General features: G+C 56.9%; 1 protein-coding gene across 8 annotated transcripts in view; it reads right to left on the bottom strand.

The window, feature by feature from the left end:
- Positions 1-8,460: 8,460 nt before the first annotated feature.
- ZMIZ1 (zinc finger MIZ-type containing 1) overlaps positions 8,461-23,944 on the bottom strand; it is a 233,075-nt gene continuing 217,591 nt past the window's right edge. For 7 of the 8 annotated variants that reach the window (XM_047701396.1, XM_047701397.1, XM_047701398.1 and 4 more), the window contains 9 exons: positions 23,042-23,252; positions 21,836-21,941; positions 20,718-20,878; positions 19,716-19,783; positions 19,314-19,382; positions 18,613-18,857; positions 17,207-17,373; positions 13,844-14,101; positions 8,461-12,358 (listed from right to left, as the gene is read on the bottom strand). In XM_047701396.1, coding sequence (XP_047557352.1) covers positions 12,251-12,358; positions 13,844-14,101; positions 17,207-17,373; positions 18,613-18,857; positions 19,314-19,382; positions 19,716-19,783; positions 20,718-20,878; positions 21,836-21,941; positions 23,042-23,252 — 1,393 coding nt within the window. In that variant the 3' untranslated portion in view covers positions 8,461-12,250. The remainder of the gene's footprint in view (positions 12,359-13,843; positions 14,102-17,206; positions 17,374-18,612; positions 18,858-19,313; positions 19,383-19,715; positions 19,784-20,717; positions 20,879-21,835; positions 21,942-23,041; positions 23,253-23,944) is intronic. The other variant, XM_047701399.1, reaches the window with a different exon arrangement.

The following is a 23,944-nucleotide window of genomic DNA, read 5'->3' as shown; positions in this document are numbered from 1 at the left end:
GGGACTAAGTCCTGGGCAAAGATGAGGCCGAACAATAGAAAGCTTTTATAAGCAGGAAGAGTTGAAAGAGGAGGCCAGGCTTCCAGCCCAGCTGGGGTCACAGGCAGCCACCCTGCAGCCTTTCTTTTGAGGCCAAATTCTTGAGTGAGGGAGGGAATGTGATGGGTCATGGACCAGCCAATCCTTTGAGTTGTATGCCTATCCTGGTCTAGCTGGCTGAGGGCAAGCGAGTTTGTTTGTGTGGGCCAAACTTGGTGGTCCCCTAACAGCAGCAGGTGGCTGTTTCCAGGGAAGAAGGGTAAAGGTGGGTAGAAATCTAGTGTGGCATTTAGGACAGGGACAGTCATTGGCAGAGATATGGAAGGGAAAAGCAGGACGGTTTGGGACGATGGCTAAAGAGAGAGTGAATTCAGTTCTGAGATGGTGGGAGATGGTGGGGATTGGGATCTGCAGACCATAGGTACCTCTGAAGGGCTTTCAGCAGGCATAGGTCTGTCCAGCTGATCTACAGGAATGAACATGGTGGTTAAGCTTTGCCCTCAGGAGTCCCACAGCTCTGGGCTTGCAGCTTGGTCCTGCCACTTACACCAGGCATATGGTCCTGGGTCAAGGTCAAGGTCAAGGACTAGGGGCCACTGAATCAGATGCAGCCCACATATAGGCTTTCTTTGGGCAACATGGTGTCTGTGCATGTTTTGGTTTACTTGTTAACGTTCTAAAAAATCTGCATTTCCAGATTCTCTTGGAAGATCAGAAGATCTGGCAACAACTGGGTCTGCGGCCCCACCTGGCAACAAACACCTAGAGAAGCAGATGCCCCTTGGTCACAGCTGATGCTTGCTGGCTGTCCACAGTCTCTACCTCTCCCCACCACCTTCCAACGCCGATGCCCTGGCATCGCATTCCTCAGCAGGAGTCCTACTACTGTTTTCTTACAGTAGAGAAATAATTCTCCATATCCATTTGCAGGCAGAATAATGGCATCCCTGTGGTGTCCATGCCCTAATCCCTAGAACCTCTGAATAAGTTAGGGCACGTGGCAAAGGGCAGCTAAAATCCAGCTAAATTAGGATTGCTTGTCACCTGATCTTGAGATGGAGAAATGATCCTGTATGATCCAGTATAATCGCAAGAGTCCTTAAATGTGGAATATGGGGTAGAAGAGTCAGTGTCAGAGGGATGAGATGGGACAAAGACTTGATCGGCTACTGCTGACTTTGAAGGTAGAGGAAGGAAGAGGTTATGAGTCAGGGAGCATGGCAACCCTTAAGTGGAAAAGGCCTGAAAGTAGATTCTTCCCTAGAGTCTCCAGAAAGGGGCACAGGGCTGCTGACATCTTGGTTTTTAGCCTAGTGAGAATCATCTTGGGGGGCCTGGTGGTTTAGTTGGTGAAGTCATGATCCCAGTGTCCTGGAATGGAATCCCACATCAGGCTCCCTCCTCAGTGAGGAGTTTGCTCCCCTTCCCTCTGTCCCACCCCTCCACTCATGCTCTCTCTCTCTCAAATAAATAAAAAATAAAATCTAAAAAACAAAAAAAGAACCACCTTGAACTTTTGGCCTTCAGAAACGTATTATAATATGTTTGTATGGTTTTAAGTCACTAGGTTTGGGGTAATTGTTTACAGCAGCAACAGAAAACTAGTGCACCTGTCTCTTATCAAAACGGACAATTAGCCAAGGAAGCAATGTCTTTGGGGAAAAAGGAGAGAAAGCATATGTCTTAATGAAAATGAGGAATATTTCCATGAATTTAATTTGCCGGCAAATTGTATCCTACACCCGACCTTTCCTTGTCTGGTGCTATAGATATTAGGATCTAGAACCTCCTCTTTCAGAAAGTAAATTACTTAACCTTTCTGCTCCTCATGCCTCTCTTCTATAAAATGGCATCTGCCCTGTGGTTTTGTTATAATGAATAAACAAAATTAAACAAACGAAGCAATTAGTATAGACTTGACCTGTAGCAAATGCTCAGTAAGGGATGGTATGATTAGCAGTAGCTAGTCATGTAAGGATGGATGCATGAGGCAGAAGAGGTTAGGTTTTGCTGCAGGAACAAATTAACACTCTATGTCACTGGCTTACTATACTAAAGATTTTTCATTTTTTTAATTCAAGCTACATTTCTAACATGGATCAGTGGGCTGCTTGGCTCCACAAGCCCCTCAGGGACCCAGGCTGAGGGAGAATCCACCATCCTGCTGTTGCACCATTTGTAACCCATCGCCTCCTTGTCACGGGGCAGGGGACAGGCATACTGGGGACCCTCACGATGGTAACTAACTGCTGTGGCCTACAAGCGAGCCACATTATTTCAGCTCACAACCTGTTTTCCAGAATTGTTCACATGCATCCACCCGGGTGGGTGGGGAGGTGGGATACTCCCAGGTGCCTGGAAGGTTAGGAGACCACACTTGAGTACGTCACAGAAGTCAGCATCACCGAGGATCTGAGGAGAATGAGACTGGGGCAAAGAGACACATTTCAAAGCTCTGTAGAGTCCGGATGGGAACTGATGTGGTCTTGAATTTCAGTAGCTGGATTAGGGATGGGGATAAAATGTCTGATTAAACAGTTATTTAAGGGGTCAAGTCGTCAAAGCTTTAAAACGTAGGAAGATAGATAAACACAATAACTGAATTAGAAAATAAAAAAGAAGGAAATCAGAAATAAATCAACAAATTCAGGTATCAATTTGAATACACTAAAAAAAAAATATCATCATGCTTTTTCTTCTAAAACCGATTCACAGACTTAGCCTAGTGCAATCTTGTGCAAACTGAGAAGTGGTTTTGATCATTTCTTTAACAATGATGGACACAGTGGAGTCCTGTGAATGAAGTTTTAGTAAGCTGAAATCAGTCTGAAATTATTTAAGCTTGGCACTAGATCATGAGAAATGATAAAACACGGCAAACCTCACAGTTGAAAAGCAGATAGGTGACAAGTATATTTTTAAGGTATTATTGATGAGTTTGCTTCCATTGAAGACGGGAAAGTAAAATGATCATAGATCCTGCTTTAGGGATAAATGAAATATTTAAGTTTTAAATAACATAAGTTTTATTATCCCTCTTGTCAGGTTTTTGATATTTTTCAAGTACTTCAATGGTGTTAGAAAAATGAATTATTAAAAATTTTTAAAAGCATGTATGAACTGGAGAAAAGCCGTGGTGGTCAAGGTCGTAGGAGAGGTCAAGATGCCCGTGGAGAGACTGCAGACTAAGGAAAGGGTGCAAGACTGCCAGGCAGAGAAGGTGAGGGCGAAGGTGTGGCATTGAAGGGGGTTTTCAGGAAGCAGAGCCTGCGCCCGGGATTCTTGTGAAGTTGATGTATTGTGGGGGGGCTCTTCCAAATGCACCTGCAAGAGGGGCGGGGAGCAGGGAGATCCCCCCATCCCCTGCTCTTGGCTTGATCATGGAGTGAGGGATCTGGAGCAGAAGCACACCACAGCGTGGTCTCCTGGTCAGGAACGAGGGCTGGCATTTTATACTCTGTGTTGGTCATCCTGCAGGGGTGGGCTGTGGGGGCCCAGCAGGGCAGATTCGGGTAGGAGCCTGGTGTTAACACGGTCTTCCCTTGCACTGCTCAGACCCACTTGCTTCTCTCCTCGAGTTTACTCCACCTGCCCATCGGGAGACGCAGGGTGGTCGTCGGTGGGTGATGTGGGGTGCAGCTTGGAGTGTGGTATGCCGTTCTCTCAGGACCCCATCTGCTTGGAGAGCTCAGCTGCGTCTTGAAGAGGCCGTTGGACCCTGCATGGGGTCTGCAGCTTCTGCCTGGCGTGACACACGGTGGCCCCAGTGGAATCTCTGTGTGTGTATCCATGGCCACACCACCTTTTCTGTGTGTAGGCACTCTTGGTCTGAGAGCCCATGTCCATGTGCTCCCAGGCAGAAGCCATGGCCTAAGTCTCCATAGCAGGGAGAAGCAAGCCCATCCCTAGAGTACAGATCAATCCTGGCCAGGGTGTCCTTTCTAGGATAGAGGGAGGTCCTGGGTAATAAGTGTGCCACCAAGGGGCTAGTTGGTCTCATGGTGTGTTAATGTCTCAGAGACTCAGCACGGTCTCTGTTGAAGACAGGGTGGACATTCAGCCGTGGTGGCCACCAGACCGGGCTCGGAGAGAGGGAACCGAAGCTGGTGGGCTCCTGTATAACTTGATCTCTGTCTCCAGGATACTCTCTTCCTGAGCCCAGGTCGTGCAAGCCTAGGTGGGGGTGAGAACAGAGACTGGCTGACATCTGCTGGCCGAGTCGTCCTGCATCCTTGGTTGCCCACTGTCCTCCGGAGCGGACACGTCTGTAAAAACATGCTACGTGGATCCTCACACTTGCCCTGTCCCACAGGCCTATACACCTGCCTCCCACCCGGTGCTCCCTGTCCCTCCAAGGCCAGTCTTGCTCTGTCCAGCCTCTGACCAGCTAGGTAAGCCACTTGCCACGGCCCACGATTGTGTGTATGCCACTCTCTCAGGTCACTTCTCTCTCCGTGCGAAATAGATGGCCAGGTGGAAGGATTCCCTCTCACCTCGGCCTTTCCATCTTGAGTGGGGCTCCCCCTGTGGTTTGCACCCACGTCCTAAGCTGTCTCACCTGTGAACCAAGTTCACAGCTGATCATAATAGACCCTCTAAGCGGCAATAGGTATTTGCCAAGGGGGAGGGGCGGGTGCAACTCTCCCCACCCCAAGTGCTGGGGTCTCACTCCTTCCCTGTTAGGGGCCTGATGTTGGTGCAGGCCACTTGATGGCACAGAGCGCTGAGTGCTTTCTGAGGTTCTCCTGCTGCTCCAAGAAGCCCTGCCCCGTTGGTCCGGCTGCGGGAGGTGAGTGTTGCAATGCTTCCTTCCTTCGGTGCTTTCCTCCGACTCTCACAGCTTGGTTTCAAATCGCCAAGTAAGAGATCTGAGATTGCAATTTCCTTTCTTTGGTGAATCAGTGGCGCTTAGCAACAGGCACTCAGTTCCATAGTCTGAATGCTTGTTCTTTCCTCCTACCTGCCACAGGCCGGCCGCAGGGCCCCAGTGGGCGCAGCCCCCTCCCCCTTCCCCGCAGGTGGCCGTCCCAGTCCCGTGCTGTCACTAGGGACAGGGCCCCGTTCCCATCTGGTCAGGGACCATCTCCAGCATCCTGTCCTCCGAGGCTGGCTCCCAGGCCTGCTCCCGACACTCCCTGCTTTAGGTCTGGTTCTCTAGGAGCAGAGCCCGAGATGGGCCTTCAGACTCCTGTAATGCACCGAGGGATGGCTCTCAGGGGAAACCTACAAGGGAGGCGGTGAGGCAGAAGGCAGACGAGGACAAGGTCAAGCAAGCATACGGCTTTAGGGAGAATCTGGTCTGATCCACAGGGAAGACTCAGGAACACGCACCGCACCGCAGCAAAGAGGCTGTCCTGTGATTGATGTGAGCGCTCAGGCTTTGGCTGCAGGGCTTCCTGGCGGGGGGTGGGGGGGTGGAGGAGTGGGTCGAGTTCCAGGCAAGAAGGTTCCAGGCTGCTGAGGGCAGTTCGCTGCTGGAGAGAGGCTGCGAGCCATGCGTGTCAGACGCAGGGGAACTGGAGGGAGCTCTGGAACCTAGTTGCGACAGGAACCCATGAATGCGACAAAGAAGGCATGGTCAGAGGTGCTCAGGCAGACTGAAGACCCAACGGAGAAGGTTGTCATGGAATCCAAGAGAAGAGTTTCAAGGGACAATGGCCACCATCACACATAGTTGTGAGGGCCAATGTCCAAGAGCAGCATGGACTTCAGTGACCAAGAGGTCCCAGGTGGGCTTGTGAGGGGAGTTTCAGAGCACTTCTGAGACGTGAGCCGTAGGGCGTGGAGGACGGCGAGTGAGCACAGACAGCTTCCCCGGCTGAGGAGTCTGCATGAGAAGGAGTGCAGAGAGGTGGACGGCGAAGGGTGGAGATATGAGATGTCAGACCTCACCACGCCGGGCCCGAAGCTCCAGACCCGGGAAGGTGCAGGAAAGGGGCCAGCTGACAGAGCCAAGCCCCTCCCGGAAGAGAAAGAGGTAGTGATGTCAGAGGCCGGAGGGCTGGCCCTGACTGGAGAAGGGCCACCACATCCTTTGGGCCTGGACAGAAAAATATAAAATTGGGGGAGGGTGGAGGTAGGGTCATGGGTGGAGGAGCATGGTGGTGGGGGGGTGGTCTGGGTGATGGTTGGGTAACCTGCTTAGAGTGAGGTGGCTGTGGTTGAGCAGGAGGCTGGCACACAAGACAGAATAAGGGACATGGGTGGATGGAGGGAGCGGAGACCATGCCCTGAGGTCTCGGTGGGGGTGCTAGAGACCCTGATTTGTTCTGGCACTGACCTGGGGGACTGAGTAACCTTCCCCAGCAGCACCCTATGATATTATGCGGAGGGACGGTCATTGAATTCAGGGTGGGGGCTTTGTGGGGTGGGGGGCAAAGAACAGAAACGCAAGATGATGCCCGAGCTGGAGGATATGATGTGTGGCCCCCAGTGGGGGTCCACCTTCCAAGCAGCCCTGAGCTGGGCCCTCCTCGGCCTCTTCCTGCGGATTTATTTTAGGCCCAGAGAGGGAAGTGACCAGTCCTGGGAGGAGTTGGTGGGGTGGGGCGGCGGGTTTCCACGCAGCCTCGAAGCCCCACGAGGCAGCCACAGGCCCGTTGAGCCACACCACTGGCTTCAGGCTCCGAAGCGAGAATGCAGGGACCGTTTGCTTTTTACGTCAAGTTGGCGAGCCTACTGCTCTGCCTCTCCCTCCCCATCCCCTGCCCACTTCCTGCCTTTACTGCGATGGCATTCAAACTTTTTGTTTTCAACCACAACCCACAAGTAAGAATTAATTTGACATCATGATTCAGCAGATGCACACACACACTGCACAACAGCAACGAACGTTTCACGATCCATCCCCACCCTTACTCCGGAAGCCTCCTCGTGCTCTTCTCCTTCGCTCCCATCTATTTCATGAAAGGAGCGCTGGTCACAGCCCAGGTGGATTCCGTGGGTCCCTGGACAGGTCCTGGAGAAGCACCGCGCTAAGAGGGGGTGGCCCCTCCTCTAGGAAGGGCGTCCACTCTCAGAGAACATGCCTCCCATCCCCGTGATGCTGGCAGAAGGCGATGCCCACAGCTCAGCCGTGACCAGGATTCCATTTTTTTAAAAAAAGATTTTATTTATTTATTTGACTGAGAGAGAGGGAGAGAGAGAGAGAGATCACAAGTAGGCAGAGAGGCAGGCAAAGAGAGAGAGGAGGAAGCAGGCTCCCTTGTTGAGCAGAGAGCCTGATGCGGGGCTCGATCCCAGGAACCTGAGATCACAACCTGAGCTCAAGGCAGAGGCTTAACCCACTGAGCCACCCAGGCGCCCAGGATTCTATTTTTAATGTAAACTTCTCCTCCCCCTCCTCCCCTTCCATCTCCCACTGGAGAAACTGGCCTCCCTGGAGAAGCCCCACAGGCAAGGGACTTCCGGCACGCCGTTCCCTGTAGGCAGTTCCGTGGCTGCTGAAACCACGCACCCCTCATGCTGGCGCTTCCTGCGTCCCCCCTCCCCCACCCCTCACACTTAGGAGACCTGCACACTCTCCCCACAGGCACGTCCACACACACTCCAGGGGATAATTTGGGGGCACCTGCCAGCCCCCTTTTCCTTCTTGGAACGTGCCCTCACCCAGTCCCTGTGGAGGGAAGGCTTGGCAGCCGCATGGGTTTTACTCCTGTGGCCACGCCCGGAGCTGAGTGGAGTGGGGGCGGCGCCCTGCTGTTGGGCTCTGGAAATCAGACTCACTTCCCCAAACTCCAGGAGAAGACTTGCGGGGGCACCAAGTTTGGGTCGGGGGCTGAGGCCACAAAGGAGAGTTAGGACAGTGGTCTGGGTAGGGGCCGTGGCTACAGATTCCCACCCAAAGCACAGTCACAGAGAAGAGGAAACCCAAGGTCCCCTCAGAGGGTAGATGGCAGGGGTGCTGGGGGAGTACGGTGGCTGGTGGCCAGAGGGAGACGCTGAGCCAGCCAGCCAGCTGGGAGAGTGGTTGAGTCAGCAGTATCCCAGGGTCTATGAAGCCTCACTGGGCTTTCAGCTCTTCTAGATGCTTTGGCCAGCACCCTCTGGGGCTTGGCACGAGCAGGTTCCTGCTCCATAAACCTAGGAAATCCACAAGGGGCTTGTACTGAGCCCGGCCAGCATTGCACACCCTCCGCTAGACCCCAGCTGCCCCACTGCTGGGAGCGGGGCCTGCAGCAGACTGGAGTCCTGCCAGAAGGCGGCTCTGGGGTCTGGATATGACCACCTGGCCCCAGGTCCCAGAGCCTTCTCCAGGGACGACCCACGGCAGGGGTGCCTCCAGCTCCACACCGAACCACCTGACTTGCTGTTTTTTTGCCGGGTGATCGGGCTGGGGGGTGGTGGTGGTGGTGGTTTAGAAGCGGAAACAAACAACCAATCCCCTCCTTAATATTCACAAAATAGCTAATTCGCCAAACCTTCGTTTTTTGTCAATTTATTTAGAAAACAATTAACATGGGCAAATGAGATACCTCAGTGTTACAACAGAGTATAGAAATGTCTAGCAATAGTCAAATAATTTGATCTTTAAATACAAAATAACCACATGAACACCTAATATACAGGTTTCATCTGAATACATATTTATTAGATAAATATTAGGGGTTGTCACATCATCTAACTACATACAGCTTTGCAAGACTAGAAATCACAATTAGTTTTCTGACCAGTTTAAAGTATGAAATGATTGCATTGTACATAGATGTACAAAGACGATGACGGTTTCTGTGGGGGGGGGGTCACTTCAGGCTGCACTGTGGGTGTGTTTATGTGTGTACGTGTGAATCACCTGCAATCATGATATCAAAAAATTATACAAAGTATGAATTTGGTTACAATTTTCTTCTGAAATCCCCGTTTCTTTTCATTATTTCCATAGCACCCTAAAAATACACAGGTGGCAGGACTAGCACACTGAAGCTAAAGAGTACATGTAGGTAAAATAAAAACGAAACAGAACAAAAATTCCTTTCCACACAGGGTCAGAGTATATTACATGAGACACATGTGGAGAAAGACCTCACAGACGCTAACGAACAGGATCTAGTTTTTCCACGTTAAGATGGAGTTCCAAGCCTTTTTTTTTTGTTTTGTTCCGTAAAATAAAAACAATACACATTCCAAGGGAAATGAATGCATCTGTTAACGTGTCTCTATTTCTCATTTACATATGTACACACGTCCCTTGTCCCTTGAGTTGCTGCTGCTGACGTCGTCCTGTCTAGGTGGTCAGGTCGAGGGAGCAGACAGGTAGCTCTCTGGGGGGTTTCGGGCTTCCGTGAGGGAGAAAGTATTAGAAGTTTCTTAAAAAATAAAATGGCTACAGGGAACATGATACACGGGTAAAGCTTTGAACCAAGGAGATGGGGTGATTGCCTGTATTGGGGCCTTCCCGCCTGCTCGCTGGTGCCCTGTCCGTCCTGTGGAGTGCCAGCAGAAATGCATCTGCGGCCTGGGTGGATGCTTGTCATGGAGAAGTGGCTTGCTGAGGCCTCGTTTTTGCTGAGGTTACTTATGGCTCCAAGTAGTCGTCCAAAAGGATGAGGGAAGCATCTCCCCAGAGTTCAGAACCGCCCTGGCTCGGGGAGGCTGTTGTCACCTGAAATCTGTCACCAGCCGGGCCTTCGTCCAGCCCCGGATACCTTTCTGCCTCCCTTACCCCCCGGCCTGGCTCCAAAATTGCTCTGGGGGGCACATCCCCAAAGCACGGGCTTCAGGCACCACGGTTCGGGAAAGCTCTTTGTCCAACTTGCTGGTGGAGGTTTGCGTGGGAGGGGCCCCAGGAAACCTGCCTCGGGGAACCAAGCCCGGGCTTCCACGGAGATGGTTGAGGGAGGGGCCCAGAGCCTGGGCTATGGGGAGCAGATCAACCCTCTGGCCTAGGAAGCTGTGGGTAGGTTGGTGAGCGGAATGGGGACACCCGGTAAGAACCAGCATGGACCCCAGGCCTTTTTGGGAAGAAAGTAGCACAGCAGGAAGCGGGAACTTCTAAGGAAGGCATTTAAGTCTGTCTGGGGCAGAACATTCCCAGATGGCCTAACACAGAGTGTGGCCACCTGCCAGGGCCCTCAGCCACCGGGCGAGGACGGCCACATGCTACCTGGCACCGTCTGGTCCCCGCCAGCCGACTGGGGATGGCTCTGAACAGCAGGTGGCCTGACCTCACCCACCCACGTACTTTGTCCCTTCATCTGTACAGACAGCCCTGGTTGCTTTTTTGTTTTTGTTTGTTGTTTTTTAAAAAAAAGGACTCGGTCTTTGTTGTTGAGTCAAGGTATTTTAAAAACACCAGCAAAGGCTATAACCAGGTCATGAAAATGTTGAATATTATCAAAGACAATACTAAAATATTCACAAAGATATTTACAAAAGCAATTCTTAAAATAATTGATTTGCATACTGAACACCACACTGTCTGAAAAATCCTCGACAACGGGACAAAGGAAAAGGGGGCAGGGACCATGGCAGCTTTCCTACAGAGAACCTTGTGCCGGCCGTCTGGTACAGTGACTAGAAAATCAACAGCTGGGGCCACCGTTCTGGTCAAGCCCAGAGGAGCGCTGAGCACCGCCCGCCATGGGGCGAGGGTGTAGTGGGGAGACGGAGAGTGAGACCGCGGGACAGTGGACGGAAAGCAGGAGGCCCCCCAGCAGCAGCAGGGAGGGGCGCAACGAGTTCACAGACGTGACCCAAGTGACCCGACGGCCCAGCAGCATCACAGGCCATGCGGCTTAGGGTGGGGGGCACAGAGGACCCCCAAACAAAACGGACGCCCACACAAGCTCCCCGGGAGACTCCGAGAGCAGGAAGCCGGATGGAGCGAAGCAGTGGAGGGAAAACCAGAGGCTGCTTCTGCTCAAGCGAGCAGGAGTGTGGGCAGCTGTGCAGGGCAGAGGGACACGGGGAGCGAGAGGCCGGCAGCCAAGCGGGGCATGGAAACACCACGGGATGCTGGCAGGCACATTCCGGCACGTGTGGTGTGACGGACCGGGGTGCAGCCGGGACAACCTGGAGCACAGGGACAGACGGGGCCACCGGGCTGGAGGGACGCTCGTGCCTGGGGTTCCTGCGGATAAGCCGCGCAGGTGCCTCCCCTGCCTCTCCACCTGTGCCCCCCGCGGGCAGGGTGGACAAAGGAGATCGGGACAAAGGGAAGCGGGCCTCCCATATAACAGTCTGGGAGAGGTGGGTGGGGGCAGGAGGAAGGAAACAGGATGCACGGAGAGAAATGGTTTGCTTGCCGTCCAAGTCCACCGTCCCTTTTCTCCGATGACTTCGTAGCTTAATCAAACTGTCATTTAAAAACAGGGAGTGGCTTGGAACAACGTTGTTTAAGTTGCCTTTTCTATCCGACTCCGGCCGGCGGCATCCCCCTGCCCCCCAACTAAGGGCACAGTAATTTCAGCTGGGTACTCTCTGTGTGCGCCGCCCCCCACCCCCAGGCCGGTGCCCCACCCCTCGACCGGCCTGAGTCCAGAGGTCGTGGGGCCAGCTGTGTTGTCCTGGCTCTGAGGAGGCCCTGACCCCCTTTCCCACCAGTCCCCAAGCAGGAATGGCACACCCTCTCTCAAACACAGAATCATGTCCTTTTTCTCTGCTTTCTGAGAGAGGAGTGTTTTTACAGGGTATCTTGGCTTAGAGGTCAGGGGTCAAAGTGACGACCTTCGCCCCTGAGAGAGTTCTCTTTCCCAGAGGTTTGTGCTTTTCTGTGGTGGGTGGTGGTGGTGGTGGTGGTGGTGGGTGGGCCGTTCTCACTGCCGCCAACCGTCACTGTTCCTCCAAGGCTTGGGGTGTGGGGGGGCCTGCCTGGGTCTCGGGGTGCCCCTCTCTCAGGCTCACAGTCACTTGAAGGAGGCTCTGGGCCAGGAAGCAGGGAGGCAGGGTTACAGTCTAGAAACCGGAAGAACCTCGAGGGCACTGGAGGGTCGTTTGGAATCAGTACACACAGAGGGACCAGGAAGCCTTCGTCAGCATGTGCCCTCTCACCGGGCCGGTTCCCCACAACGAGGGTCATCTTCAGGGCCCTCTCTGGGCATGGGCACCATCCCCACACAGCCTTCACAGTGCACCCTCCCGCCCCTCTGCTCTGAGAAGGCCGCAGCAGGAGCGGTCTGAGGGCATGAGCTCCCAGTGGTGAAGTGTGTGGGGGACAGACAGGGAAGGAGCCAGAGTGGGGAGGGACAGCCCCAGTGTGTGGGGGGGGTGGGCTTCAGTTGTTCTCAAAGAGAGACAGGAGGTCATCGTTACTATTGCTCGGCAGGTCAGGGGGATCCAGGTACGAGAGGAGCTCATCGGGATTTGTGAGTTCTGGAAGGAGCTGGAAGAGAAGTACAGAAGCCCAGATGAGGTGTCAGCTGAGGGGCTGGGATGGCCTAGAGTACGGACTGCGGGGGCATGTGACCTCTAGCTGCTGCCCAGGTCCTGACCCAACACCAACAGTGTTGGCTGTCCCCAGAGGCATCCAGGCCACAGTGCTAGTCTGAGGCATACCCATGCTTATTCCCAGCGGGGGAGAGGTTGGCCCCCCCGCCCTCCAGCTGGGAAGGCTCATGGCAGGTCAAGGGACTTTCTTCTGATCCCAGTGTGCCTCCAGCCCCAAGACCCTGCCCAGAGGAGGTGTGGGTCGCATGGGCCTTCCAGTCGAAACCACGTAGCTTTGCGCGTAAGGCCGCATGGTGCCTGTCGCTGTCGCCAGCCTGCACCTCCCTTCAAGAGCTCACGGCTGTCTGGTGAGCCTACAGCTGGAGGGCGGCTGGAGGGCCGCACAGCACTGTCCATCCCTGTGGCCCCCGGGGCCAAGGCTGCACACTGTCCCTACCTTCCACTGTGAGGCCCTTGGGGCCTTTTTGTCACACTGGGGATCCTCATGCACCTTAAAGCACCCCCACTGGCCTGGTCTGGGGAGGAGAGTTGGGTGAAAATCCAAGATGGCTGCAAGGCTGAATAAACCCCATTCACCATAGAGACGAACGCTGGGGGCGGGGGGCGCTGAGGGGACAGTGGGCCTGGGCCCGCAGACAGGAGGGGCTGAGGACAGAGAAGATTCCTCTGTGGGAATCTATAGCCCAGGGGCGTGGGAGGTGAGGGGAGGGGCAGGCGCTGCCTCCCTTCCTGGCCAACCCTAGCCAGCTGCCTGGCCCCCATCACACGGAGCCTCTTTCCACCCCACTTTCCAGACCATTCAGCTCTCAAGGTGGGAGACCCCTGAATCTCAGTCACCCTGGCACGACCCGAGGCTGGTCCCTTCTCAGAGTGAGCGATGGAGCAAGCAGAAGCACAGGGCATGGACGACGCACGGACAGGAAACTGGACACAGACACACACCAGCGAGACAGACAGAGGGACCCTGTCACTCCAACCCCTCCCCTGCCTCAGGCCAGAGTGTGGCAGACACTGAGATGACAAGCTTGATGTTGGGAGTGGGGGTGGTCAGAAGAAGGGCAGGGGCCTTCCTGGGTTTCCTGCTGAACCCTGCCCCAGGGGGACTCTGTGAGGGCCTGGGGGAAGGTGGGGGTGGGGCAGGGTGGGGCTGCAGGACTGTGGCCGAGGGGGCCAGGGGGCAGGCGCTGGCAAGGTCAGGGAAAGGATGCTGGGACCCTCGGGGAGGCTTCCCTGTTGTGGGGTTCCCTGGTTCTGGAGCCAGGGGAGGCAGGCTGGCTAGGTCCACCCACCACCCACCCACCCCTCACAGCTGTACCTCCTCCACCCTGGGCCTTGAGCCCTCAACACCCACCCCTGCTTTTGGGCAGGTCCCGGCACCAGGCCTAGCCCCAGGCCAAGGCCAGTGGTGACCCCAACTTACATCCAGCGAAGGCTCCGGCATGTCGGATGCTCCCTGCGCTCCGGCCTGACCCTCTAAGGCTGAGGAGGGGTTAAAGGTCAGGTCGCTGTGTGGATGGTTGCTGGGAGCGGCCTGTGGCGGTTGCCGGGGAGGCTGGGAAGGAGGAGGAGGAGCCCCACTGTGATGTAATGGAGGCCCTGACTGGCTGCTGGGGTGTGGGACGTGCAAACCTTGTTGTATGGAGGGATGGGGCTGGTCAGAACTGCCAGCGTGTGGCATCTGTGGAGGAGGAGAGAGCAGGAGAAAAGAAATGTGAGGTGACACAGCGACGAGATGCCTGGAGAAATGAAAACCAAACAAAACCAGGAAAATAACAAACCCCCAAAACAAAGCCACCCCCTTCCAAAGCTCATCGCTTTGTTGTTTTGTAGGGAAACAAACAAACAAAAAGGCCTCCCCCAAAACTGCCAGTCAGGGAGGCTGTGGAGGAGGCAGGGAGGAGGGGCCGTGCGCGTCCGGGAGGGAGGTGGCCAAGGGCTACGAGACAAGCAGACACTGACGGCGGGGTCCAGGCCCCCGCAGGCCCGTCCGCCTCCGTGGCCCGGACACCATCACCACAAGGAGCAGCAAGGGCGGAATGGAGAAGCAAAATGGGCATGTTTCCAGGGAGCAGGGGGGCGGGAGGGGTGCTGGGGGCAGCGTGGTGCAGGGCCCCCTGAGGGCCAGGGCAGCGGAGAGCGGACACGGACAGACAGCATGGGCAGGCGTGCAGCTCAGGGGGGTTCTGCGCCCCACACGGGCCCCAGTTGGTGGGTGACGCTGGACACACAGGCTCCTTCCAATAGCCCCTGGTGGCAGGGGCTGGCACCTCGGGATGAGCCCTGCCTGCGGCCTCGGGTGGGCGGAACCGAATCCATGCCCGAGGAGCAGAGTGGGGCCTTCTCTGCATTGCCAGACCCTTCCTGTTGGCCGTCCATCTAGGCAGCGAGAGGCCGCATCCCGGGGGGATGAGGAAGGTAGGCACTTCTAGGCCTGGCCCTAGGCCCGAGGGCTCACTGAGTTGAGCAGGAGGTGCCCGGAACATGGGTTTGTGGCAGGCAGGGGGCCATATGTTGGTCTGTGTGCTGTCGCAAGCAGCCTCCCTTCAGAGCTCAGGTCTTAGAGCACAGATCCACAACCTCACCCCACTGCCAGGGCCCCCGACAAATCGTCCCCACCCTGCCGGCCCTGTGCTTGTCGAGGGGAAACGGACTTGACAGGCCGCGGGGGAGCATGCGTCTCCTGGGCCTTCTTGGACCTTCCTACCCATCCCCATCATCCAGGCCACACAGACATTTTGTTTTCCTCTGATCTCCAGACCCTAGTTCCTCTTCCTATTTCTCCTGAAGCTGCCCCGAGGCCTTGCACTGGGCCTCTGCTCAGTCCAGCAAGCCCCTCCAAGCTGGGACTGGACTGCAGGACTGTGGGACTGCATGGGGGATGCACCTGAGATAGGAAGGACTGACAGAAGAGGGAAGGATGACCACCACACCAACTGGTGACCCCCCACCCACGGCTGTGGGTGCCCCATGGTGCCCACTCTGGGGGGCAGGGAGTGGCTCCATACTCCTGGAGCAGCCCAGCCCAGGGCAGATGGTCCCCAAATCTGCTGACACAGCTGTCCGCCTTGGCCCTGACAACTTGCTGGAAGGTCCCAGGGCCCAGAGAGGCAGGTGCTCTATGGGAACTGCTGGTCAGCCTGCCACAGCTCCTGCAAGGGGGGGGTGTCTCCGTGAACCAGCACCTGACTGGAGCCTTTCGGCCACGCCCTGCACACGGGGGCGTCCTTCCTGGCAGGTGCTCAGCCAGGGCCAGGCTGCTATGGTGTAGGGCAGTACAGCTATGACTGCACTGACCCTCTTGCACAGCTGTCTCTCTGGGTCCAACTGCCAGTTAGCAAAAGCCCAGATATGGGGAAGGACAGTACGTATCTTGGGACCATCTTGGGGCAAGGAGCTGTGAAGTCACCTAAGGGCTTAGGTCCTGCTGCAAAAACCTCTGGTGGCCCAGCTAAGAAGGCAGGAGACAGCCTTGTTGGACCTAGAAGTACACGGCATCCCGTTGACATTTTCCAGAACTGAGAACTGTGAGTCAGGGTGAGTGGCATGTGAGTGTGTGTGGCGTGTGATTTGGGTGACTCTGGGGCACGGAATGTTGAGGAACGGGGGCTAGGAAAGAGGCCCCTAGAAGTCAGAAAGTAACTTGCAAAAATGTGGCTGGAGCCCTGGGACAGCAGCTACATCTGACGTGGCATTCTGGAGTTCCAGAGGAAAGCTGCTACACTGTCCCTCAGCCTGTCAGCCTTCCAGTTAACAGTCATTCCTGCTGAGAATCAGTGGCTCTGGACCACAAGACAGCTTCTGGCAGAGCCAACTCCATACAGAACACACCACAACCTAGAGGCCCTTCCTCCCAGGCCACATGGTGGAAGATGGGTGGGTGTGGGCCTGCCCAACCCCACTCCCAGGCTCCCCGTGGCTGCCCCCTCCTCCTTAGGGAAGAGACCAGGGACTCACAAGATGATTGAGGCCTGACTTTAGCCCTCAGGCCTCTGTGTTCCCAAAACCCAACTCCCTCCATCCAAGCACTGCCAGAACTTTTGCTCCACTGGCACAAGGCCCGCATGTGTCTTGCTCACACTAGGTACAAGGCCTAGCCCAGAGCACAGGCCCAGGAAATGTCTACAGAGTCGAAGAGAACCACGCAGTGCTCATGAGATGAGGACCCGGGGAATGGCCGGGCCTGTTACCACTGGTTGGTGTGTGTTAAAATGGGACAGGAGACAAGAAGAGAATAATATTCTCAGGCTAAACAGAATCGCCAGCATTTCTTCCCACAGGAGATGGTGATATCCTGAAGATTCAGACCCCTGGGGAGCAAGTGCCTGGGTTTGAGACAAAATTCTAGATGGCTGGGGCTACGTAAGTCAGCAGAAGAGTGCGTGTAAGTCAGGGAGAGAGGCTGCGGGGTGGGGGGCTGGCGTGTGCAGTGGCGCGGTGGGTACACTTGGGAGGTGGACACAGGTATGTGTGGTGTGTGCAGACCGGAGTCTGCAGCTTCCCCCAGCTGAGAATCTAATGTCCTGAGTGAAACAGCCAAGTCCAAGAACGCCAGAGGGTCATGACCCAACCTGGGTCAGGCCTCTCCTTCCCTCTGCGCCCACCCAGGCCCATTCTCATTCTCAGTCCACCCCTTTCCTCGGGGGTGGGGGGAGCTAGGCAAACAACAGAAAGGTCCTCAGGGATGGGGAGCCCTCTGCTCCCATGAGTCACACACAGAGGATGGGGACAAAGGGGGAGAAGGCAGGGGGTGGAGAGGAGATCAGGGTGAAGAAGAGGTACTCACAGTTTCCTGCATGGGGTGGCTGAGGGGTTTCTCGAGGGTGGCCATGTTGTTGGGCATGTCCGGGGGGTGGGAGAGCTGAGGGGGCCCGTGCATGAAGTCGTTCATGGACGTGCCACCAGGGTTTCCATGGGGGAAGTCAAAGTTGCCGTGGCCCTGGTAGTTGTTGCCTGGGGAGGGAACAAGATGGCAGTGGGGCAGTGTCACCCAGGGGAAAGACAGCCACGGGGGGGGGGGGGGGGGGGGGGGGGTGGTATATGTAAATTAAGATGAGTCCTATTCCCTGAGGCTGGAGTTGGCTCCTGTGGCCTTAGACATCTGGGCTGGCAGGATGACAGGGCAGTGATAGCCTTCTCTGGTGGGCCTTAGCACCCCAGGACATGAGCTGTTTTACAGGTATGAGGGGACAGAGTTTGAGCAAGGGGCAGGCCAGGCTCCTAAGGTGGCAGGGGAATGGGAATGACGAGGCCCAAGTCTGAGCCTTCCATAGGGTCTTCTGAGCTAGATCCCCGGGGCTGTCTCCCCCAGCCCCCACATGGTTGCACCTCAGCCATGGGAAGACCCCAGCCCAGAGTGGGAGATTGGGATCTGCCCAGTCTGCAAAGAAAGCTGCTTCAGGTTTGAGAGGTCAACATTAGAAGTCAGCTGTCTGGCTTCCCTGGGCACTGTTCCCTCTACCACATGGCCCCAGTGAGGGATCAGAGGCCCATCATGCTGGAAAGCTGGGGCCTGCTGAACGCTGTGGGGGACCCTGCTATGTGGGTTCACCTCTCTGGGCTTCTAATCATCCAGAGCCTGGATGCCGTGAGGAGCTGCCATCCCCTGTGTTTAAGGGGGCTGGGAACTTTCTAGGAACCTAGGGCTGTAGGGTACAGCTTGGTCTGGGCAGCAGGGAGAGTGAGAGGTAGTGATGGTGACCTTGGTGGCCAAAGACTGGAGCTGCAGACCTCTGGACTCTGTGCCTGGAAGGATGGGAGTGTTGTAGGGACAAGGACGATAAGATGTTACAGAGAAACATGGGAGGGCCAGGGGAAGGGCCAAGAACTCCAAGTGGGAATGTTCTGTTGGTGGCCCCAGCAAAGCAGGCTCCAAAGGAGTCAAGGAGCTGTCTCTCCGTTGGAGCTTGAGGAGGCGAGTAGGGGAATGTGGGAGAGGCAGGAGGCTGGCCCACGGGCAGCTCCTTACTTGGGCATTCCCAGCTGGGTGCTGACCCACAGGGCTGGACGGAATCACGTGGGAAAGGAGAGGAGGATGGTGTTGAATGGGCCACTGTACCCCCAAGTCCAGTGACCTGGGTCATGTTTTGGGTGTGTACATTACCACAACCCTCCTTGCACCTGCCACATGAGCCCAGAAATCCTGGGCCCCTCGTGGGCCTCCTCTTTCCCTCCTTGTCCAGTTTCACCCACCTTGGTTGCTATAGTCGTTGGAGCTGGTGCCCCCCGGTGGAGGTGGGAGGGGGTAGGGAGACGGGCCAGGGCCCAGGGCTGCGATCATTTCCATGACGTTGGGCATGATCATCTGGCTGGGACTCATGGTCTTGAACCTCTTGGAGGGGATGCCATCTGGGTCATCTTTAATGTGTAGGTCTGACTTGATGGGGACTGGCCGCCAGCTGCACGTGGGGTCGATGGTGACCTCTTCAAACTCGGAGCTGGGGGGAGGAAGGGGACAGAACTGAGGTCCTGGGATACAAGAGCTTCCAGCTTAGACACACACTGAGGTGTCCCTGCCCAGGCCTCCTGTCCCCATTCTCGCCACACACTGCACAGGACAGAGGTGTGAGGGATTTTAGGGAGTGACTGAGGTGAGGAAAAGCTAGAGGCTGGGTACCAGGCAGCTGGCCCCAAGGCCTCCCACCCAGGGAGAGGCTGTCCGGGGCATTGTCTTGTTCTGGCTGAGTTTGGGACTTTCTGGAAAGTTCATCTGCCCCCAGGTAGAGAAGTCCCTGAGGTAGAGTCACAGAGAAAGGAGAGCCTGGGCCGCTGAGTGGTCTGCCCGCCTGGAGAGCTAGGGGGTGTCAGAAGTACCCCCGTGCTCGCATCATCCCATCCAGGCCAGTCCCCCCACCCACCCCGCCATGTGCCCCTAGCTGGGGAGGCCGACTTACTGTTGGATGGCGTTCAGGATGCCCCACATGTACTGATCTACCTCCAGGCCCTCAAGCAGAGCAGTTTTACTGGAAAAAAGAGAGGGGGGCTTGGCCTTCACTCTTGTACCCCGGAGAGTAGGGGCAGAGCCCACCCCTCCCCACTGTGTCAAAGAGCCTCCACCTCTGCGATCCTACGGGAGGCAGAGACAGGAGGAGGCCGGCCTGCAACAGCAGGACACAAGAGGATGGCTCACAGCCAGCCCCCTTGCTCTGAGCTCCTCCGCCGGTCTGGGTTCCCTGTTTGGCTTCTAGGCCAGGTGCAGGGGGCTGGGCCCAGAACGCAGGGCCCGATGGAGGCCAGTGAGCTCCTCCCCTTTGAGGCTAGGTTGGGGGGATCCCGCTGGGGCAGCCGTCACTCACTTGCACACAGGACACCTCCAGGTCCCTCTCTCGCAATTCAGCTGCAGGTATGACTCCAGGTCAAAGCACTGTAGAGGCCGGGAGACAGGCAGACAGACAGACGGATGAGAAGATGCAGAGATGCAAATGCGCTGCTCTCGGGACCCTTATGAAGATCTCCCAGCAGGGAGGGAGAGGGGTGCAGGGAGAGTTGGGCTGGGCCGTCACTGGTGGCCATAATGGGGACTTTCCGCTGCTCGCACGGCAAACCAGCCACCCAGAAGCCCTGCACGCAGCACTCCTCATACCACTTGTGTGCCTGGTGGCCCTTGCCCATGTCCTTGGAGGAGGTGTCCTGGCACACCCGTCACTGACCCTGACATGTGATGGCTCCTCTCCCTGAGGCTGGGGGCAGGGCAGACGCCAACCTCCCCATCAGTCCAGCCCGACACCCAGAACACATCCGGTCTGGTTCATCAACGTGTGTCAGACAAATCAAGAGCCCAGACTCTTTGTGCCCACACTGTTCTCCCAGAGGGGACGTCCTGCCCCACCAGGAAGCTCCTCGTCCCCTCTTCTAGGATTCCTTCAGGAGCAGCTCCCCCATCCAAGGGAATCCCACCCACCCGGGCCGCCCACATTTGCACAGTGCTCTACTGGAGCAACCCAGACGGTGACAGTCACTCGTTCCCTGGCCACTCCCTGAGCACCTGCTGGGGGCAAGGTCCTGGGACACGGCAATGATCAGGCAGAAGTGTCCCTACTCTTGGGCTCCAAACCAGCTGTGGCTGTACGTGCAGAACTTTCAGCTGACACCTGACCTCTGTCAGGACAGGGACTAAGTCGGTGCTGCAGCCCCCTGGGAACCAAGCCCTGGGCAGACAGACAAGATGCTCCGAGGACAAATGACAGCTGAGATGGGCGGATATGATCGGCCACCGAGGGCCACAGGGCGCTCTGGGGAAAGGAGCCAGAGCATCCCAGACGGACGCCCCACACCCTGCTACCCCCGGGAACCCTCACCTGGACGTGCTTGCAGTCGTGGCCCCGAGCAGGCAGCTGGATGCGCCGGAATGTGATGGGGCACTTCAGAGACACCTTGATGGCCGTCTGCTCCACGCCGTCCTCCCCGTTGAGGGTCGTGTTGCCTGACGAGGCAGCCACGCTGCTGAAATTCCGCTTGACTGTGGGGCAGGAGGCACAAGTGGATGTGGGACACAGGGCCATCCCACGCACATGGCACTCCCTCCTGGGGCTGGGACACACGCTGCTTCTCCACCGCCCCAAAGACACTGGGAGGCCCCAGGAATAAGAGGTGCAGCCCGGCCTGACTGGAGGGGAGGCTTGGCCCTCCGGGCACCCTGGGCCACTCAGCACTCTGGGATGGCAGCCCCCATGCGTGATGTGTGGGAGGCATGTGTCCCTAGAGGTCACCATGTCAGCTCCCCAGTCTCTGTGGAACAGGCCCCGCCTTCCCTAGGAAGGGGGACTTCCTCCCACAGGTGCGGATACCCAGTCTGGCACGGCTCATGGTTTTCTGGGTCAGGCACACTCGCTTCTGCAAGGGCAGAGATGGGAATGGACCCGTGCCTGGTGGGAACCAGGGGCTCATGAGGTCACGTGAAGAAGTAGAGTCAGAGGGAGGAGCCGCAGGGCACCCCCCGGCATGCTGCCCCTCACTAATGACCTGGGTGTTTCCTCCAAAGGACCTGATTCTGAGTCAAATCCCTCTCTCTAGCTGTCAAGCTGGGGAGGCCAGTCGGGAAATTACCCCTGGGCCTCCCTTCTGCTGAAGACCCCCTTTGTCCAGTTCCTAGGGGTGATCTTCCAGGTGATCACCGCTTCCAGGAAGCCTGCCTGGCCTGTCTACACCATGGCGTTTCCTTTTAATTTGCCTCACTCCCCTGTGCTGTGAGCCCGCTTGTCCAGGCTAGAGAGGTCTCATAGGCCATGCTACCTTGATCATCCCCACGGCTCCAGAAGGAGGGACATGAATTGGGGATGGGGACTGGTGCCAAGGGACACGTGGGCCCTGTGGTTTGTGCACGGAGCCCAAGGCGGGTCCTGGGTGGATGATGAATGTGGCTGGACGACAAACACGGGCTATGGCTGGTTCTGGCTCCCTGCGCTCCCACACTTACTTTTAGTGATACAGTGCTCGGCTGGCAGGAGGCGCTTCTTCAGGAGGCCTTGCAGCACTGAGCGCACAGAGGGCCGGTGGACCAGTTGCAGCACGAAGAGGTGGGACTGCCAGGAAAGAGTGTGGGCTCAGTCCCCGCCCTATGGTCCCCCTATGCCTCCCTGCGGTCCCAACTTGTGCCCGCCCGAAGGCCCCTGAAGGCCAAGCACAGGAAAGGGTCTGTGATCCATAGTGATGCCACTCTAGAACAGGTCCCCTTGAGTCCCCTGGGACTGGTGAGCCTGGAGATCCAGGCAGGGGTCACCCCTTGGGACAGCTGCCTGGGGCCTGGGCTGACACTGAAACACCCCTGGCATCAGGTTATGGGACTCCCGGCATCAGGACTGGAGCTGGCCTCACTTCCTGACCTCACCTAGCACTACCCCCATCATGTGTTCTCCACCATTCCTGACAGAGTGTTATCCCTGTTTTCACTCCTCCAGGAAGCCTCCCAGGATTGCACGCCCTCGCGAGCCCCTCCAGGCTCTTGATTCTGTGACTCCTGTCTCTAGGTAGCCTTGGTGTCCCTATGCTTGTAAGGGCAGGATCAGTGATTTTCCTTCTCCCGTGTCCCCCACAGAGGCTAGCAGAGTGGGGTAGGCAACCTACTTCCCCACATGTCCCTGCGCCAAGCCCTATGTGCAGGCCCTGATCTCTGGGGGTAGGAGAGTGGCTCAGATGGGGACCCAGAGCAGGTCACAGATGGGATGGACACATATACACTCGATTCTGAGACAGCAGGGTTGGGTGAAGAAGGGAGAAAGTTAACTCCAGACTTGATGGAGTGGGTCTGGGTCAAAGGTTGATTAGAATATAAACATTTCCTGTGAATGAAGCCAGAACAGTGCCTGGCTTCAAGGCACACAGACCTCCACCAGCAGAAAACGGTGGTGGGCACCGGGAGGTGTCCAGGAGGGGCTGGCCAGAGGAAGTGGAGGCAGGTGTGCGGACAGGATGGGGGCTGTGGCAAGAGAGTGGGAAAGGCCACCTCTAGGGCCAGAGCCCGGCGGCTCTGAAGGTTATCCCACAGCCCCAAGGGACCGCCGCGCGTGTGCAGAGGCATGTTGCTGAAAGGTCACTTCAATGGTTACGGGGATGGGGACAGAGCCGCGAGGACACGGGCCCCAGAGGGGCACTCCCCAGGCCACGCCCCCGCCCGCACACTCACGCAGCAGCAGGCCGTGACGGTGATCTGGATGGTGTTGCGGCCCGGCTGGCACACGTGCTTGAGGTGCAGGGGCTTGTGGGAGGTCTTGTTGTCGCCGCGCTCGATGGTGAGGGGCGTCGCGTTGACGCTGACCTGCACCGAGGCCGGCCAGTTGGTGTTCATCTGCCGGTCCTCGTGGTGGTAGCACTTGAACTGCAGCTCCAGGTCAGACCTGAGGGGCGGGGCAGGGCTCAGATGGTGCCGCACCCATGGCCTCGGTGACCTGGCCACAGCCGAGGCCCTCGGGGCCGCACGTCCTCCATTGTGACCGCTGCCCTCAAATTCCTACACTCTCCTCTCCCACCCTGGACAGCTCCTCTCCCCATGTCCCCAGCCAAAAGCCCTCCCGGCCACCCATGCTCCCTCATACTGTTGACTCCAGCCACACCCCACAGCTCTGCTGGTCTCCCCCAGACCCCTCCCTATCAGGGTGACTGCCACTCCCCCAGGACAGAGACAGAGGGACAGAAAGGACAGACGCTAATATGAGCAGACCAGATGGGAGGCTGATTATGCCCATCCCAGCCAGACTCCAGCTGGGAGAAGCACCCAGGCCTGGACTGCATCTGATTCAGTTCCCTGCTGGGTGCCAGACATATAGCACAGAAGATCCTTGTGAACCCAGCAGTGACCACGTACGTGTGGAAACCACGCTGGCCAGGGCCACGGGATGCCTCCCAGGAGAGGGCACTGTGGTAAGGATGGACCGGTGAGCAGGGCTTCTGCACAGGGGTCTCTCCACCCTCCTGCCTGAGCACCTGAGCTCCTGGGCCCTTCCACCCACCCCAGCTCTGTCTGTAGCCCCCGCTGAAGCTTGCCTTGCAGGGTCAAGGCATTGAGCGAGCTGTGTGGATGTGCCCAGTG

This window comes from Lutra lutra, chromosome 14 (genome assembly GCF_902655055.1).
Source record: "Lutra lutra chromosome 14, mLutLut1.2, whole genome shotgun sequence".
NCBI lineage: Eukaryota > Metazoa > Chordata > Mammalia > Carnivora > Mustelidae > Lutra > Lutra lutra.
The sequence above is the reverse complement of the archived record's forward strand: the minus strand, read 5'-3'. Positions and strand labels throughout refer to the sequence as shown.